The 19791-nt window shown below is 42.5% G+C and overlaps 1 protein-coding gene across 4 annotated transcripts; it reads left to right on the top strand.

The window, feature by feature from the left end:
* Window positions 1-37: 37 nt before the first annotated feature.
* On the top strand, window positions 38-19481 carry LOC127776661 (formate dehydrogenase 1, mitochondrial). 4 transcript variants are annotated; one of them, XM_052303169.1, is made up of 7 exons: window positions 38-216; window positions 16272-16443; window positions 17098-17366; window positions 17522-17793; window positions 17886-18010; window positions 18367-18479; window positions 19087-19475. In XM_052303169.1, the coding sequence occupies exons 1-7, from the start codon at window positions 151-153 to the stop codon at window positions 19198-19200; spliced, it is 1131 nt and encodes a 376-aa protein (XP_052159129.1). In that variant the 5' UTR covers window positions 38-150; the 3' UTR covers window positions 19201-19475. The 4 variants fall into 4 exon arrangements, with proteins under 4 accessions (XP_052159129.1, XP_052159128.1, XP_052159127.1 ...); XM_052303168.1 differs by lacking the exon at window positions 16272-16443 and adding an exon at window positions 640-811 and having other exon boundaries at window positions 39-216; window positions 19087-19442; XM_052303166.1 differs by lacking the exon at window positions 38-216 and adding an exon at window positions 13312-13514 and having other exon boundaries at window positions 19087-19481.
* The last annotated feature ends 310 nt before the right edge of the window (window positions 19482-19791 follow it).

The raw sequence follows: 19791 nt of genomic DNA, 5'->3' as shown, positions 1-19791 counted from the left end.
TGGCGGCGCGAGGTGGCGGGCCTTTATCTATCCATATCAATCTATCCCATCGAGTCGGCTGCACTGATCGATTCCATCACTCTCTCTCTCTCGCCTGCTCGCGGTTGCCTGTGCGTTCGTCTCGCGATTTCTCCTCCTCCTCCTGGGATCATGGCGATGTGGAGGGCGGCGGCGGGGCATCTTCTCGGCCGCGCGCTCGGCTCCAGGGCCGCGCACGTACGTACTTCCAACTGGATCGACCGGGGTTCTTCTTGTCTAGAGTATCTCTTTCTTTTTTGTTTCTGCTGCGAGTTTTTTTTTTTTTTTTTTTTTTTGGGTGCAGTTCGGAGGTGAATTTTGGGTTTTAGCTTTTACTTTTTGCGAGAGCAAGAGCATTCTATTGTAGATTGGGTTTTGCAAAAGCATGGATTCCTCCCTAATTTCGTGATTCCCAGTATGCTTTGTCCCCTCCCGGAATTTCTTTTTTTTTTCTCCTCCCAAAAAGATGTTTCTCCCCTTTTGTACGGGAATGGGTGATGAACAATTGCAATCGGTTTTCCTGATCTCTTCTGTGATGTGAATTTCGGTGTCTGAACAAATCTCAGTTGCTGCAACTCTGAAGAATGGTATATCTTTTGGTTTTCCCTCTCTGAATCGCAGACATCAGCAGGCAGCAAGAAGATCGTGGGTGTGTTCTACAAGGGCGGCGAGTACGCCGACAAGAATCCCAACTTCGTCGGCTGCGTGGAGGGCGCTCTCGGCATCCGCGAATGGCTTGAGTCCAAGGGGCATCACTACATTGTCACCGACGACAAGGAGGGGCTAAACAGCGGTAAGTGGTAGTATCCGCGAGAGATGTTCAGATTTTCAGAGCTTTCTCTCAAGTTTCTACCAACATTTTTTAGTTGTGCATGGTGTATGATTTGCATGGAGCCGCTTACACATGATGAATTGAGTAGCTAGCATCTCCCAGCTTGTAGTGTTGGCCCTGTACAGGCTGAATAGAGGTGGATGGAGTTGCCATAGGTGGACATGAGCGTTTACTTAACATCGCCGATGATTATTTTTATCTTTTGATCAGGAGAATTAAGGATGATATTCATCTGGTTGATGGAAAGGTGGAAAGGAGGTTCTTGATGTATGTGGTTAGGGTAGTCATGCTTTCACGTGGAGTGGTTGGCAGCCAAGTGGTTTCCTCTAGCACACGGCTGAAATTAACTCTATTCATGCTGGCATGCTGTTCTGTTAACTCAAATTCTTGTCTGTGCCTATGTTGCATACATGTTTCAAGTTTGAACTTTTTTTTTTCTTTTGCATATCTCTTATCGATTTGTTGAAAAACATGTAGCAACTATTTTTGTGCTTTAGTTCTAAGACAGATAACAACTACAGTATTTAAATAGCAACATAGCTCTGAACCTATCCTTTTAACTCCTCTTGTGCACATAACTGATGCTTTTCTTGTTGTCAGAGCTGGAGAAGCACATTGAGGATATGCATGTCTTGATCACCACCCCTTTCCACCCAGCCTATGTTAGCGCAGAAAGGATCAAGAAGGCAAATAACCTCGAGCTCCTTCTCACAGCTGGGATTGGGTCAGATCATATTGATCTGCCAGCAGCTGCTGCAGCAGGTTTAACTGTGGCAGAGGTTACCGGAAGTAACACTGTGTCGGTGGCAGAAGATGAGCTCATGCGCATTTTGATTTTGCTCAGGAACTTCTTGCCCGGGTATCAGCAGGTTGTTCAAGGTGAATGGAATGTTGCTGGCATTGCCTATAGGGCTTATGATCTTGAAGGAAAAACTGTGGGGACTGTTGGGGCTGGTCGTATTGGCAGGCTCTTACTTCAGCGTCTTAAGCCCTTTAACTGCAACCTGCTGTACCATGACAGACTTAAAATTGACCCAGAACTTGAGAAAGAAATTGGGGCCAAATATGAAGAGGATCTCGATGCCATGCTTCCAAAGTGTGATGTCATTGTGATCAATACACCTCTTACAGAGAAAACAAGGTTCCTGATGATCGTATTCTTGTTTGTTGCAAAATCATATACATAGTACATCTACTTATCTGAACTTTGTATGATTCTTTCTTCAGAGGTATGTTTAATAAAGAAAGAATTGCAAAGATGAAGAAAGGTGTAATCATTGTGAATAATGCTCGAGGAGCAATCATGGATACCCAGGCGGTTGCAGACGCTTGCTCTAGTGGTCAAGTTGCAGGTACCATCATCCTTTCATTTCTTATAGCCTACACTGCATACTAGCATGCCATCAGATTTGATCTAAATCTTTCTTTTTGATCCATGAAGTATATCATTTTCCTGGAGCCTATCATGCTTCACATTTAAGAGGGGTGATATGAAAAAACTTAAAACCAGGACAACTAACCCAGTAAAGCAGTATGTATGTCAAATATGATAACTTGTTGTTCACAATTATTGAAGAATCTTTTTTTAAAAAAATAAAAGAACTTCTCTGCACCTATGTAAATTAGCTCTCTTACCATGATATTCTTTAATTCTTTAATCTGTGACAAACTACTAAATGTCCTTTCCTTCCAGAGAACTAATATTGGTGTCCTATTGAAAAAAAAATTATAAAAATGATGCCGTATTAATATTTCTATCTTGATCAATATTTCCTTTAGCATGAAAACCTCATTCTTCCTTCTCAGGATATGGTGGTGATGTCTGGTTCCCCCAACCAGCACCAAAGGATCACCCATGGCGATACATGCCTAATCATGCCATGACCCCTCATATCTCTGGGACTACAATTGATGCACAGGTCAGCTTTTATATATGTTTTCTACTTTAACTTAGGGCATAGGAGCATAAAATTCTAGAATCTGATTCTGTGGGTACCCCCACAATGCTTTAACAAAACTGTAGAGCAATATGTCAGCTAGTGAGATGAGTAACTTAGTTACCCAGATGGCAGCGCATGTTTTGCATGATACATAGTACAAACCAAGGGCCACTTTATTGATTCATCAATAATTGTTTCTTAAGATCAAAATCATATAAGATGTTTTTACTCCAAGCTAGATTAAATATGCACAACTGCTTTATTCAGCCATAGGGTTGAGATTCGGCGGTCAATTTCTCACTACATTGGCAACGGGTCCTGCTTGTATTATGTCTAGCATAGATTATATGTGGGCATTTGGATTGGTCTTATAATCTGTTTCCTATAAGTATTGCTGACTGTGTCTGTAACGAAATTTCACGGCAAATGAACAATTGCTGCAGCTGAGATACGCGGCAGGAGTGAAGGACATGCTGGACAGGTACTTCAAAGGGGAAGACTTCCCGGTGCAGAACTACATCGTCAAGGAAGGTCAGCTCGCGAGCCAGTACCAGTAATAACCCTTCCTTGTGTGTTGGGTGTCCATCCTGTGGCCTTTCTACCTTCCCGCAGTGAAGGGAAACAGAGATTCGGATAGGAACCAAAACACCTTGTGTTGTTGTTGTTGCATGAGTGTTCCCTGAGAAACTATTGGACACCGGAAATAATGGATGCCTGCCATGGCAACCATGGCTCCGAAGAATAAAAAGCCCTCGGATTAAACAGTTCAGTTCAGTTCGTCTATGTATGATCTTTTATGTGCTTTCTGCTCTCTGTTTTTGATGTGAATTTTCTGGTCCAGTACTCCAGTTGCACATAACAATTGTACTTGTACCTGAGTACCTCCATGCCAGGGGCCGGGGGCACCCTTTGCCTTACTGCCTCGGCAGTCGGCTGGAGGGCTGCAGTCTGTTATCTATGGAATCTTTGGTTAGTTGTTGCCTAAACTTGTCCTTAACCAAGTTGTGACATGTTGCCCTAACAATGTGGTTAATAGATAAGTAGTAGTTATCTAAAGTGTGGCATGGCCAGCTTTAAAATTGTGACACGTGGATCCTAAGACTTAAAAACACGTGACATGACATAGTTGTACTTAAAACACGTGGCATGACATGGTTTTGATAGCGAAACAAACATACACAAAAATTATGGCAACAAACTAGCTGATTGCACATGAATGCAAACGTTTGTGCGTGAGCCCAGCGCCAGCCGCACGAACATGTTGCCCAGCCATCTTCTCTTTGCATGGTCGAGATATTTTCGATTTTGGTCCTTTGGAGTGGGCCATGAAAGGCCGAAACCAAGTGATGGACCGATAAGTAGCGGGCCTCATGACACATTTGGCATGTTTGTCTTTTCTCCTTCTCTTTTCAATTTTGCTATATATTTGTCGATAATTTTTTTCTAAAAATTTGACAGATGCAATTATAATTACATCGTAACTATAATATAACTTGTATATAACTTTCAAAAATCTCTCCATAACATGCTATTTCGGTAAAATGGAGGTCGTGGGAACAAATCCTTTCACACATGTGTGTGCTGTGATTTTTTTTCTTCCTCACCAGAACAAATCTTGTAATAAATCTAATGATTCAAAATTACGTGAAACTTACATACAAGTTATACTGTAGTTACATGCAAGTTACAGTGTATTTACATACAAGTTACAGTGCAATTACATTACGATTGTACTATAATTACATCTGTCAAATTTTTAGGTGAAAATTTGTCGACAAATGTTTTTTTTAATCTGCTTTTGCATAGAGTTTATATACCAAAAGTTTTACACAAAGTACAAATTTTTACATATGTATCAAAAGTTTCTACATACAAGTTTTATTTTTATAAACTTATCTATAGAATTTTTTTCTTCTTTTTTTATTCGCTACAAATTAATTTGCTCAAAGATTATATATCGAAAGTTTCATTTCTATGACATAAAATTGCCGTGTATAAAAATTTCATATATAAACTCTTATTTTTTTTTCCAACACTAACTTGCTAGGCAAAAAAAACCCATGGACTAAAGAGTAGGCATACGCGGCAAGGCTAGCCACGTTTCGCTCCTACCATCCACATTGGTTTATGTTTGAGCGGGGGTAAGCATGTGTGAGCCCTCATATAGTCCCCTCTCCCCCCCCCCCCCACCTCCAAAAAAAAAAAGTAGATCAGATTTCGAACACTCTTTAGCCTTTTTTTTTATACCTTTTACATCCTATAAACCAAAAAAAAAAGTTAGGGTTTGTGTTCTTTTTTTTTTATATTTAGGTGTCATTTCTTAAAACAGGCGTAATTTTTTCATACAGACTTGGAATCAAGCAAATAATATATCCACGGACATCTACAGAAAAAGTTACATCCAATTCTCCCCCGCTTTGTCGGGTTCAGCGAAATTAGAACCTCTAAATTCTGCTTGCAAGATTATATTTTCAAGGCAAAAAGCTTCTCGGTAGAGCTTTGGAAAATTCTACATGTCACATATTTCGTCCATTTGAGTTTATTTTTTCTATGGTTGGTTTTTGTGTGCTCCTAAGTGTGAAAAAAATATATCGTCCTAAGTGTTTTAAAACGGCCACCAAATTTACATACGAGCTTCGTTTGGACCTCATGAGTACTCATTGTAAAGATATCGTCGACTACTTTCAAATGAGACTGGCCTCACTATCAAATTTGAGTGGAGCTGCCTAGAATAATAGAAACAATGTTTGGACCAGAAACTTGGGCTTGGGCCTTGTCTTCAGTAGAGCCCATCAGGGGTCCACAAAGGATAGGGTTTGCTCGCACCACCCCAAAGGCTAGGGTTTGCTCCCACCACCCCGCCTCGTCGTTTTTCCTCTTATAAAAACCCCTAGTAGCCTCTTTTTGCAACCTGCGTTTTGTCTAGATACAGATTTAGCTTCAGCTACTTCATTGTAATTGTGTTTGCTGACTAGACCACCCAGATACTTGATTCAAAACCCCAACTTTGTGTGTATCGGTTTCATCATTGGCAAGTGATGTGAACTGTTTTTCTTATCAACTTGTTCTTACTTGTTCTTCGATTAATTGCAGGTTCAATGTTGTTCTTGGCACAGCAAGAACAACAAAAAACTGGAGTTGGTGTATTGGTTGATAAGGTGCAACACCCCATGTGGTAGTTGTAGTCGGACTGCCAACGTCACTCCTTCCCCAAATAGAAGTTATCTCCCTCTCATTGAAAGATTAAAAACTCCTAATAAAAAGGATATGGTAGGTTGGAACTCCAAGCTATCTGGTGCTTTTTACCTGCCCAGAAGGCATGGGTACAAAACCTAGAAAGTCATCCAGCTATGGCTGAAGCTGCTTGTAGTGATACCATCGAGAAGTAGAGGATGCAGAAATAAAGTTGCCCCGCCCAACGACGGAAAGGAGGAGAGAGAACCATGGAGGATTAGTGCTCACGGGCGCATATGTTTCCTTCGCTGCGATCATCGTGCGTTTTCCCCATGCTTTTGAATTTGATGCTACCAGACAAGATGGAGCTGCAGTCGGGGAGGTCAAATAAAATGCAAAACAACAAAGAGCAGGGAGAGAGCGCGTGCCGGGGGGGAGGGGGGTGTTGACTGTCGTTAGCGATCAAGTTTCGACCGTCAATATTACCAAAATAGAGGAGAACTAGTTATGCTTGCAATGCATATTTAAGTTAGAATAATAATATTCCACCAGTATTAGGATTACTAGCCTTTTACAGAGAATAACCATAAAGTGGAGGAGAATCGACATCAAACCAAATGATCAATCAATCGGACGATGTCGAGAATCAAACTTATGTATGAATGGGCCAAGAACTTAGAAATAACACGTCGAATTGGGCCAAAATTCACAAGTCTGCAGAGTAGAGCAAAAGAGGAGGCCACCTGCCGAAAATGGGCCAGGGAGGCCCAGCCCATGGTTCGGCCGAATCCTCTTTGGCGCCGTTGGATGCAGGGCTTCTTCTGGACGGTGTGCATTGCCTCCCTATTGTACCGCCCCGATTTTCGGTCGGGATTAAAAATCATTAAATAATGCATTTTCTAGAAATTTAATAAAAGTTAAATCAATTTAATCAAGTGAATTATTGAGGGAATTAAAAATTTCCTTTTAAAAATCATTGGCCGGGAATAATTTGCAATATTCTTTGTGCCTTCAAATACTCTCCGGATTTTTCCGTAAATTTTCGGAGCTCAAGAAATAATTTGAAAGTCACAAAGATCATTTAACCAATTAAAATAAAAAGAAAAGCAAAATAAAATCTCCCCTTCCTATTTGGGCCCCTTTCGGCCCAACCCTCTCCTTCCTCCCTTCCCCTTGGGCCAGGCCGCCCTCCTCCCCTCTCCTCTTGGGCCGCTCGGCCCCGCTCGGCTCTCTCTCTCTCTCTCTCTCTCTCTCTCTCTCTCTCTCTCTCTCTCCCTCCCTCAAGTCAGCATTACCTCCCTAGCCCGTTTCCCCCTCCCTCTCTCCCCGACAGGTGGGACCCAAGGGCCCATCTGTCATCCCCAACCTCAGGCCGGCTCCAACCGCCGACCACGCTGCCCACTCCCTCCGCCGATCCCGCGCCTCCCCTCGTCCTAACCGGCGTGGACTCGAGTCCCGTCCACCTCGCGCCCACATCCCGCCCCACTCCCCTCTCTCCCCGCGGGAACCGGCGCCACGCCGAGCCGCCACACCCGCCATGATGCCGCTCCACGTCGCCGGCCTCTACCGCCCACCACGGCCACGATCTTCCCCTCCCGAGCTCTATAAAACGATCCCCGCACCTCCTTCTCTCTTTTCCCCTCTCTCCCGAGCCCTCCCGTGCCCGGAAACCACCGCGACACCGCCGCACCCCATCGCCGCCGCTCGCCGGCAACCTTCGGCCGCCCGCCACTGCCGCCCTAGTGGTCGCTGCGCCGCGTAGCCACTGCCGTAGGCTCCGCCGCACGGTGCCGCACCTCGGCCCTCGCTCCGTTTCCCCATTTCATCACCGGAGCACTACTCCCACCGCACACCCGAGGCCGCCGCCTCTTTCACCACCTCCAGCCGCACGCTGTCGCCGCCTGAGCCGCTCCCGCGCCCTGCCACCACCGCAGTCGGCTTCGCCGCCCCGCGAGCAAGCCTGGCCACCACGCCGTTCCCCCATTCCACCCCCGAGCTGCCCTCTCCACGCTGAACCCGAGCCACCGTCGCCATTGCCGCCTTCGGCCGCCAATCGTCGCCGCTCTCGTCCGTCCCGCGCTACGTCGTCGTCTCCCTCGGCTCCGCAAGGACGAGAAGGTCCTCGGCCGCTGCTTCTCTTCACCGGAAATCCGCCGGAGCTCCACCTCCCTTGGTCGCCGGTGAGGTCTTCCTCATATTGTCGCGGTTGGCCGTCGTTTCCGGTCACCTCGCACCCGTCCTCACTTTCCTAACCCCTCCTTCATCTTCCTCAGATCGAGGCCGAGCCTGTCCACCCCTTTCCCGAGTGACACCCGTCGCCAGAGCTCCGTCGCGCTGTCCTCCCGGGGAGCCCCGCCGTCGTCGTTCCTCGCCGCCGGCCGCATGCTTCCGCCGTGCCGCTCGGTGAGCACTCCCCCTCCCTTTTTCCTCCTTCCCCCTTCGCCGGCCTCCCCCGTGCCGTGCGCCACCGCTCCTTGCGTCGCCGTCGCTGGCCGCGCCACCGCGCGCCACCCATCGCCATCACTCGATCGGCCAGCTTTGAGCCGTGCCGTGCCCCAACAGCACCGCCCGTGGCCATCCGATCGGCTCGGGCCAATCGGGGCCGTCGGTTCCCGTGGACCGGCGGTGGACCGCCTCGGTGGGGCCCGCTTGCCGGCGCCGCCCCTCCCCCTTATGACGTCAGCAACCCTTTTTCCTTTGGAAAAATAATTAATAATTGCGTCATAAATCGTATTTAATTCTAGAAATTCATTTAAATGGCTCAAAACTGCTAAAATTCATATCTAATTCATTCGAACTCCAAATTGAGCCGTTCAACTTGCAAAATTCATCTAAAATTGAGCTCTACATATTTGTTTACTTTTTATATATTGTTTCCTTGGTTTTTAGAGTTTTTTCTCGTTTTGCGTGCCAGCGTGTAGAATACGTCGTTTCGGAAGTTCGCAGTCGCGAGGAAAAGAGTTCAGAAGATCCAAGTGAAGAAGTAAGGCAAGTCACACATTCCCCTTGAGCATGTTGATCCCAATTTACAAATATTTTACCATTTGAAAATAAATATGCATGTTTTGCTAATTACATGGGATCAGGGTTTACCTATCTGCTCGCTTGCGCCATGTTTACTTGATATCTGCTCTTTATCAACCTTGGGTGATAAATCGACTAGCTTATGTTACTTATGTGACACAGCTAGAACCATATGCTTAGCCATGCTTAATTACCACTAGCTCAGTTGATGGGATAATTGTAGTATTAGACCTGTTAGTATCATGACGAGCTGCGTGCTCGAGACACCCGACCATATTTCATTGGTCGTAAGTATCCAACTAAAACGCGACTGAATAGTGGGCTGTGGGTGCATGGTTTTGCTGGTCGCACCCATGGCAATTAAGGACCGATTCGCGAGATGCACTGGAAGACATACAGCGCTTGCCACAAGCGGGAATGGGTAACTGCCTGACTTGAAGTATAGCTTTTCTCTGGCTGACGCATCCAGACAAGGGTGGGCGTGATGGAGCGGGGTGGTCCCTGCGACGGCCTCTGTTGCTTCCGGATTCACCTAGGCACGAGAGGGGACTGTCCACTGCCTGCTAGGGGCGGGGGTGAAACTTGAGGTGTGGTGTGGTTGGTCAGAGCGGGTTATATGAAGGGTCTTGTCACAGTCACTCGACATGGTGACGTGTCCGGCCGGGCACGGTGACATGCTGGTGGATTGTGTCTTGTGGGTACAGTTGTGCACCTCTGGCCAGAGTAAAACTATTCGAATAGCCGTGCCCGCGGTTATGGGCGATCGACCAGAATCACCGTGATTAGTCTCACACTTAAAAATCGACCCAATGCACTGTAGTTCAGGTGGATTGGTTGGGCCTGTTCAACGTGGTGTAGCGTTGATCAGTGGAGATTTAATATTACTTTAATTACTCAACAGTTTTACCGTTTTGCTTAATAAAATGTTTTACAATTGCCTTTATGCAAATAGCCACAAGCCATTCTTGTATCCCCTTGCACGCCTGCATCGTTGGTGTGGCTTGCTGAGTACGGTGGTTGTACTCAGCCTTGCTATTATTTCGCCCCTTTTCAGAAGTGTAGTGCTTCTGAGCTGAAGACGAAGTTAGAAGACCAAGGCTCAGACCCCAGTTGAGTTTTGCCTGTGGAGTGGAGCTGAAGCCCTGCTAGGATCGCCTTTTTCCGCTGCTGTCGTTCTCTTTCGGTGTGAGGACTAAGTGCCTCTTCTGTAAGTATTTTTACGCTTTATTTACGTTTAGAACTATTTATTACTTGTCGTTTTGTGTACCCTGGTTGGTCCTGGATAGGGATTTTATACACAAAAATAGTCTGGAAATTTGGGCTAAATTTCTGGGCGTGATAGGCGGTTGGAAGGTATTACCGACCTTCTAACCGCCATAGCCGTCATTACCTGCCTATTTAAGGAGCTCCTCTCTTCATTTCTTCACACACTTCAAGCAACAGCTATCTCATATTCTCTCAAGTTTAGTTTAGTAGTCTCAAGCTAGTGGAGTAGGAATAGAATAGAAATCGGAGTCCGGAAGTCTTCAGAAGAGTTCGGGTATGGCTCTAGTAGCTCTCCTTTTCTCTTTTGTAAGATTTGTACTTTATTTAGAATATTTTTCTTTATACAATTCTGGTATTGAAATACTTTCCGAGTATATGAATGCCAACTTTATTTTATGTTCATGTTATACTGATTATACTGCTAACTTATCTGGGAGATGCATAGGTACGGGTATAATATTTGCTTATGCAATTACTCTATGTCATGACGATGTTATTAAAGTAGTATCTGGTAGTTTAGGCGTGGTGTCTAGATTGTTGGGTAACATTATTTGGGTTTATATGCTGTGGATGAGAGGTAGGCCGCTGATGGTGATAGCTCAGTACGTCTATTTCTCTGCGCGTGTATATAGTCCTAAGTTAATTTCCTGGGGAGGGTACTCCTCCGTATTTAGCCCCGGTTGTATGGTCATGACGAGCTGTCCTAAGGAACTCGGCAGCTAGGGATGGCTTCTTGAAGTACCAGGAGGGCATCGGATAGAGGGTATTAGTTTGTTAATCGTATGACTAGAATGTATATATAGTATGTATACTAGAAGTATAGAAATATATTCTTTTCTACTTTCTTTCCACTTAGCTTAGATAATTTAATATGAGAATGAGTAGTTCTATGCTTGTGTGTCACCCTACCCTTTGGATTATACTAACCCCTACTTAGACTATGGTTATTACAAGTAATATATAAATTATTAGTACGGTTCTCTCTATTATAATCTTCCCACGGGATTAAACAAATATGATACTCTTGGAATACTCTCGGGTTAAATGCTACAATGGTATATCCGTGCACTTGTGGATAAACTCCGTAACCATAATATACCAGGAGTATTCCTGCGCCATTGCTGGGAATTATATTTCTAGTAATGTCGTTAAGAAATACCAACAGGGGCTTTTCGGTATAGCTTTGGAAAATTCTACAAGTCACATATTTCGTCCATTTGAGTTTAATTTTTCTACGGTTGGTTCTTGTGTACTCCTAAGTGTGTGTGTGTGTGTATATATATATATATATATATATATATATATATATATATATATATATATATATATATAAAGTTGCACATCTCTCTACACTTGGAGGAGGTGGGAAGGGGGGGGGGGGCGTCGGCCACATTGGTGCGCTCCCCCTGCCACCTCAGTGTCGCCCCGCCACGGTGGTAGGAGGACGGCGCCAGCTTCTCTAGCGCCCAAAAAGGACTATATTTTTGGGATAAATTTTTTCAGAGATCTATTTGCGAAATAAGTTTTTTAAAAGAATTAAATTGTGAAAAATCCAGACTGGATGCCACCACCTGACCTATAAAGCTCAAAATTCCCACATTCAATACTTGGCTAATACTGTATTACTGAAAATTTACATTAATGGTGTGGTAGCGAAGTTGTGAGTATATACTCTATCCACCAGGTTTAAATATTGATGCTTATAAATATTATGTTAATTTAATAAGGGCAGAGATTTATCGATAATAGTCCACGTCTTTTTAGTTAGGGTGTGTTTAGTTGAGGAAATGAACATTTTTGGGTGTCACATCGGACGTTTGATCGGATGTCGGAAGGGGTTATCGGACACGAATGAAAAAACTAGTTTCATAACTCGCCTGGAAACCGCGAGACGAATCTTTTGAGCCTAATTAACCCGTCATTAGCACATGTGAGTTACTGTAGCACTTATAGCTAATCATGGACTAATTAGACTCAAAAGATTCGTCTCGCGATTTTCTCCCTAACTGTGTAATTAGTTTTTTCATTTATCTACATCTAATGCTTCATGTATGTGTCTAAAGATTCGATGTGATGTTTTTGGGAAAAATTTTTGGAGAACTAAACGGGGCCTTAGTTACAGCAAACAGATTGAAACAACCATACTAGCTAGAGGGCGGCTAACACCTCGTGGCATCTGCGTTTTTAGGTTTTGCCTGCATGTGTCTCGTAGCTTTCCTCCTAGCTAGGAATCAAAAATCAATTCTTAGCTTTCCTCCTGTGAAACAAGAGCCATTCGATTGGAACGACCGCGAGAGACGTATGGAACAGAACAATTATTACAGGCGGCTAGCGCCTCATGGCTTTTACCTTGGACTCGGTGGTTCACTGGCCCTGGGCCCTGGCCTGTTGAGTACATGTCCCGGATGTCGGTCTGTGGCAGTAGGTGTTATGAACTTTTTCTCTAAAGAAGCAAGTAAAATAGAGTGGCTTATTATTAATCATTAGCTTAAAAAGCTTTAGAAAAATAGATTAATATAAAATTTCAAAGATACCTTTTAATAGTTTTTTTAAAAAAATATTAACTCTATCCCAAAATACTTGTCGTTTTGAGTTTTATTTAATATTTGACTATTTATCTTATTCAAAATATTAAGGAATTATTATTTATTTTGTTTGTGACTTATTTTATTATTAAAAGTATTTGAAGTATAACTTGTCTCTTTTTATATTTGCACAAATATTTTAAATAAAACGGATGATTAAGCGTTAAAAAAAGTCAAAACGACGTCTAATTTGGAATAGAGGAATTATACTGTTTAATAATCTGGAAAAAACGTGTATGTAGACAACGAGAAAGAAGTTGAGAAAATATAGATTAGATCGCACCTTTCACGCGAGTATTTGCCTTTCCATGAATCCACCTATGCTCAGGTTTTACCTGACAAAGGCAAGGCCCAGGGGGTATGCACTACGCTGACTGCACGGTCGCAGCAGCCGAGGGGCCACCACGCGGGCGGCGCGAGGTGGCGGAGGCGGAGCTACAAATATCCATCCCTTCCAATCCAGGCTTCCACTTCCATCGCATCGATCGAGTCGGCTGCTTGCCTGCACTGAATACTGATCGATATTCCATCACACTCACTGCCTCTTGTGCCACTCTCTCGCTTGCTCGCCGTTGCTGAGCTCAATTTCATATCCTTTCCTCCATGGCGATGTGGAGGGCACCGTCGGCGGCGGGGCAGCTGCTCGGCCGCGCGCTTGCATCTACGGCTGCGCAGGTACGTATCCTTCTCTTTCCTAGCTATGTTCCGCGCTTCCTATCTCAGCTTATAGCCCATCGCAGGGTTTACGATTCCGATGACATTAGGTCGGATTTCGCGAAAATTCGACATTTCGACGAGGCTCGAAAGTAGAAACCATCTGAGATTTCGAAGAGTTTCATTCAAATTCAAATTTGAATTGATAAAAAAAGAAAAAAATCAAATAAAATCTTATAAATACTATGATATTCATAGAACCTATTGGGATATAATTTTTCCAAAAAAATGATGTATTGTGTGTATTTACTGAAACTTACATCAGGAAAGAAAAGAATAAAGAATTAAAAAAAGGAAAACACTTAGATGGACCGGATTAGTGATCGAAATTTCGCCAAAACCGATCGGTTTTCAAGAACTTGTCGGCAAACTCAGGGAATTTATATTCAAATTTTGGTTTATGAAATTTGTTCGGAATTTACCGGTTTTTCACCGGATTTCACGAAATTCCGAATTCCGCTAGTGCCCGAAACGGAAGGGCCTGTTGGAATCGTAAACCCTGGCCCATCGTTTCTCAAGTGCGGGCTTTCTAAACGGTTGAACAATATGTTTTTAAAAATATTTTCTATAAAAAAGTTATATTAACTTTTATGTTTTTTACTAATACTTAATTAATCATGTACTAATAAGTTAATAATTATGTGCTAATGAACTATCTCGTTTTCCATAACGGATGAGATGAGATCCGAACCTCTAGGTTCAAACCTCTCTCTATATATATAGTTGCAACCCACTGAATATAATCCTATCTTACTATAAAGTTATGCCCCACTAACTCCTTAAGCTTAACATGCAAAGATGCCACATCATCATCGACTAACCATCATTACATTTAAACATCATGCAAACATGTTATATCTTTATAGTTTTTATAATTTAAGAGCTTTTCAAATACAAACATGTTAAATTATCATCCAATATAATTCATATAATGTTTCAATGCATATCTTTATTATGTTTTATGATATTCTATGGTCCAAATTATCTTTCTCCTTCTTTCCTCTAATTAAGTCATATCACATCAATTGTTTTTAGCTTTTAGATGATTAATCTACGGTCTAAACTATATCCCTACTTTTCTTCTTTCATAAAGTCATACCACCTTACTTTTTACGTTTGAATCATCATTCTACATACTATTTAAATTTATATTATCATAAACCACATTAATTTACTTAATCTGATATTATCTAGTTATCTTACACGTTATTTTTTCTATTGTTATCATACTAAATTCCCACAGCAATGCGCGGGGTTTCACCTAGTTACTCTGGTAAAGAAGCCACCACATTGACTCTTGTCATTGTCAATTTATCATGCGTTGAATTTCATTTGGATGTTTAGAAGTTCATTTCATGTTTGATTACTCATTTGCTTTGCTATTCACGTGTACTAAGCGCGTTGAGAAATAAGCAGTAACCTTTCACGTGTTGTCATATTCCAATAGAAGTAATTAATATTCTACTCCACATAAACAACTGTACAACATGATTTATACTAACAAACTTCACATTTAGAGCCCCACCAAAAAAATCAAAAAGCCATTATCTAGAAATTTCCGTAGCAACGCACGGGGAATCACCTAAAAATTCAATGACCAGTCTATGCTCCAGTCCTCTCGTTTCTCACTATTTAGGAAGGATGCGCGTGAAAAAGGGAAAGTATATATAGAAGTTGAAAAATATACAATCGAACATAGCCAAATGTTCTGTAATCAAAAAGAAAATGGCAACGAAAATCTGTTTCTGGTACACTTTTTGATTGTTTCTGTTTTTAGCTATATATAACATTTATATATATTTTTAATTTCTTTTCACTTCATATTGCAATCGCCACTAAATTGTTAAATTGATAAATATGAGATTTTTTGACCGATCGAGAATCGCTTCTGTATAAATAATATTGTTTCTGACCGTTTTCATCCCAATGTAATCGGCTTTTAACTATTGCTCCTCTTTGGTAGACACATTTAATTCTTCACACAGCACCAACCTTATAAAATAGTAATTACCTTGCACACGATGGGAACACACTATTTCATTCCATATTTTTCGGTAGGCCCAGACAGTCACATTTGTATCTGCACTACATATAACATATATGACCAAACAATGCAAGTAGAGTGTTAAAAACTATTTAATGACATATCAGAAAAAATACACAATATTGTTAATTTGTAAGCTCATCAAATGGTGATTAACAAATCTTTTATCCATGTTCACAAGTGAAATCATAAACTCATAATTTTTGTTGTATGTTTGATAATACAAAACATTTCGGCTAATACAAATTTTCCCATATCCTATTTCATATATTTCGAATTTGGATTTGGACACGGATCATACCAGGTAATCATTTTTCTTTACCGTATCCTTGCCATAAACATCTGGTCAGCAGACGGGCTGAAAATACCTGTCACGTTTATACCCCTGCTTGTCGGGTTTTCTTTATTTCCCGAGAAATGTTTCCTTTTTTTTTTTCCCAGGAATGGTGATGGACAAATAATCATAACCAATATAACTAGAGTGTAAGTGGCTAACCCGCGAAATCCATTTATAGGCTAAAACAAGCCATCAACCCGCTTATTTTGACCTATAAGTTGTTCACAACTGACCCACTTACACCCCTAAATATAACAAATCCACTTGATCAACAAATTTGTTCTATGCAGCTCGATATGACGAATGACACCTTTCGGTTTCCCTCTTTGTACCGCAGACATCAGCAGGCAGCAAGAAGGTCGTGGGTGTGTTCTACAAGGGTGGCGAGTATGCCGACAAGAATCCCAACTTCGTCGGCTGCGTCGACTCCGCTCTCGGCATTCGCGGCTGGCTTGAATCTAAGGGGCATCGCTACATTGTCACCGATGACAAGGAGGGGATAAACTGCGGTTAGTAGTACTCTCCCTCCGTCTAAAAATTAAGAAGTATGTATTTTGTTTCAGTACAACAAAGCCTTCACATAATACTTAAAGACTACTTTTGAATACAAATCAAATAAGATCAAATTTATGTCATGAAATTAAGAGTAATTCTTAGTCAAAGCTTATGTTGTTGAACTGAAGGAGTATTAGCTGTGATCAAGAGGTAGTTTCTACGAACAATTTCGATAAACTTTTTTTGAGCATTCCGTAGCATCTATCAGCATGTAGACGTGTATTTTGGTTAGCAGCCTGCTGGAATTAATTTTATCTTATGTTTTTCATGCTGGCCTGATGTTCAGTTAATTCAAATTCCTGTATGACCAGTTTTTTGCGCAAATGCTTCAAACATGCATTATATTTTTTTCCTTTTTTGTCTGATGTCTTATCTGTTCGTTGAAAAAATAAACCCTATAACAACATAATGGGTAATTTTTCTATCCTTAACAAGATATCAATAGGCATCACATTTTTTACAGTAAAATTTAGTACGTCTGAGTACATCTCCAGATACTAAATACCTTGAGGTATCTGAAGGATCATAAAATTTCTCTGACTAAATATATAGGTCTTAAGTCTGAATTGCGCACACAACTGACGCTTCTGTTGTACATTAATTCCCAGAGCTGGAGAAGCACATCGAGGACGCCCACGTCCTGATCACCACCCCATTCCACCCAGCCTACATCACCGCAGAGAGGATCAAGAAGGGCAAGAACCTGGAGCTTCTTCTCACGGCCGGGGTCGGGTCAGACCACATCGATCTCCCAGCAGCCGCGGCAGCAGGTCTAACCGTGGCGGAGATCACCGGCAGCAACACCGTCTCCGTGGCTGAAGACCAGCTCATGCGCATCCTGCTTCTTCTCAGGAACTTCTTGCCTGGCCACCATCAGGTAATGTGTTAAGCTTCACTAGTCCTTTTACAACCCTATCTAGCCCTCGTATATTTTTAGTTTAAATAGAAATAGAAATTCAGTTTATCCTATTTTAAACTCAGTCCTTGAATTTCACAGACTAAAATGTTAGGTTTTTTATTATCACCCATCAGATCGTTAATGGCGAATGGAATGTCGCGGGCATTGCCCACAGAGCCTATGATCTTGAGGGCAAAACTGTGGGCACTGTTGGTGCTGGTCGCATCGGCAGGCTCCTGCTTCAGCGTCTCAAGCCCTTCAACTGCAACCTGATGTACCATGACAGGGTGAAGATTGACCCGGAGCTTCAGAAGGAGATTGGGGCCAAGTATGAGGAGGATCTCGATGCCATGCTTCCAAAGTGTGATGTCGTTGTGATCAACATGCCTCTTACGGAGAAAACAAGGTTTATCGTCCTTCATTGCGTTCTTGTTTATTGTTCCAAAATTTCTGTGCTAGCACATTGTCTTATCTGAATTTGTATGCTTTTTTGTTCAGAGGTATGTTTAACAAAGAGAGGATTGCAAAGATGAAGAAAGGTGTGATCATTGTGAACAATGCTCGTGGAGCAATCATGGATACCCAGGCGGTTGCTGACGCTTGCGCCAGTGGTCACGTTGCAGGTATCACCATATTTTCATTTTTTTTTTAACTATCTTGCATATTAGCATGCCATCGGATTTTGGAGCCTGTCATGCTTCACATTTGAGAGGGTTGATATGAAAAAAAAACTTAAAAATCAGGACAACTAATAACCAAGTAAGGCAGTATATCTGTTTTTTTTCCTCGAATAACCAAGTAAGGCAGTATATCTGTTTTTTTTCCTCGAATAACCAAGTAAGGCAGTATATCTGTCAAGCATGATATTTTGTTTTTCCCAAATTATTGAAGAAAATTTTGTCAGAAAGAAAAAGAGTGTTGTGCACCTATGTAAATTAGCTGTCTCTGAAAGAACAAACCCTCATCCTTGTGTTGTCAGGATATGGTGGTGACGTCTGGTTCCCCCAGCCAGCACCGAAGGATCACCCATGGCGATACATGCCCAATCATGCTATGACCCCTCACTGCTCTGGGACTACAATTGATGGACAGGTCAGCTTCTATGTTTCCTACTCTCTCTATTTAAAAAAAAAACTTAAATCCTAAAAATGAATCTGTATCTAGATTTATCATTTGGATTTAATTCCTTTTGGAATAGAGGAAGTACTTTAGCTTAGGGCATAAAGGAGAATAAAATTCAGCATCTTATTCTTCTGTGTTAGTGGTACCCCACCGATGATTTTGACAAAACTGTAGAGCATCATGTCAGCTATTGAGACGATCACTTAGCTATTCACACCCCTACACAGATGCTAATTAGCTATACAGATGTTAATTGGCACATTTTTTTAATTAAACTACAAAAGTACGTGCACACACACAACACCAAACTCACAACCTCGCGAATGAGTCCCCTAACCCATGCTCTAAAAGACGGAAACCAACGACACATATTTTCCATAACACATAGATAAATAAGCTGTCTATTAGGGTCAGTTTATCGTCTATTAGGATCAAAATCACATCAGATGTTTGTTTTTGTTTTTACTCAAAGCTAGATGCAAGTGCTTCAAATCATATATGCAAGTCAGCCATAAGGTTTTACCGGCTGGTGTCTGTAACGAATTTTGATGACAAATAATGAAAATCTTTCGTGTAGCTAAGATACGCGGCGGGGGTAAAGGACATGCTGGACAGGTATTTCAAAGGGGAGGACTTCCCGGCGCAGAACTACATCGTCAAGGCAGGCCAGCTCGCCAGCCAGTATCAGTAATAACCCCCCCTTGTGTGTTGGGTGGGTGTCCATATATCCTCTGTTTATTCCCCAAGTGTGGAATTATTTCTCAAGGGAGAGAGGGACGGATAGGAGCCAACAGCCAAGAAACACCCTCTGTTAATGTTGTAGTAACTTGTATGAGTGTTGAAATAATGAATGCCTGGAAGGCTGGAATAAACAGCTCAGTCTTGTGTCGGCATCTTGCATGTACTCTATGTTCTCTGTTTTCTGTTGCGGTTTAGTTATCTGGTACCGCTGCACATCCCCTTTTTTTTATATAAATTGGTCATTTTCAAAAAGTTATTTCGAAACTAACCGTGCAAAAAACTTCAACCAAAAATAGGCCATTGGCTTAGCACCAACCGCCTTGGCGTTGAGGTTAGTCGTCTCAGCGCCATGAGCATTGGTACTAACCCCCTACCAAAGTGGCGGCCGATCCCCCCGCCGGTGTGGCAGGGGAGTCAGCGCCAACCGCTTTTGTGCTAACCCCTCTAACCTTAGCGCTAGCCACGTTGGCGCTGAGATAGGGGAGCCGTGCCAGCCAGGCATTCCTCTCTTCTTCCCTGTTGGCTAGGGTTTGCTCGTCCT

The sequence above is a fragment of the Oryza glaberrima genome, chromosome 6 (assembly GCF_000147395.1).
Source record: "Oryza glaberrima chromosome 6, OglaRS2, whole genome shotgun sequence".
Classification (NCBI taxonomy): Eukaryota; Viridiplantae; Streptophyta; class Magnoliopsida; order Poales; family Poaceae; genus Oryza; species Oryza glaberrima.
This window is presented reverse-complemented; position numbering and strand designations above follow the sequence as displayed.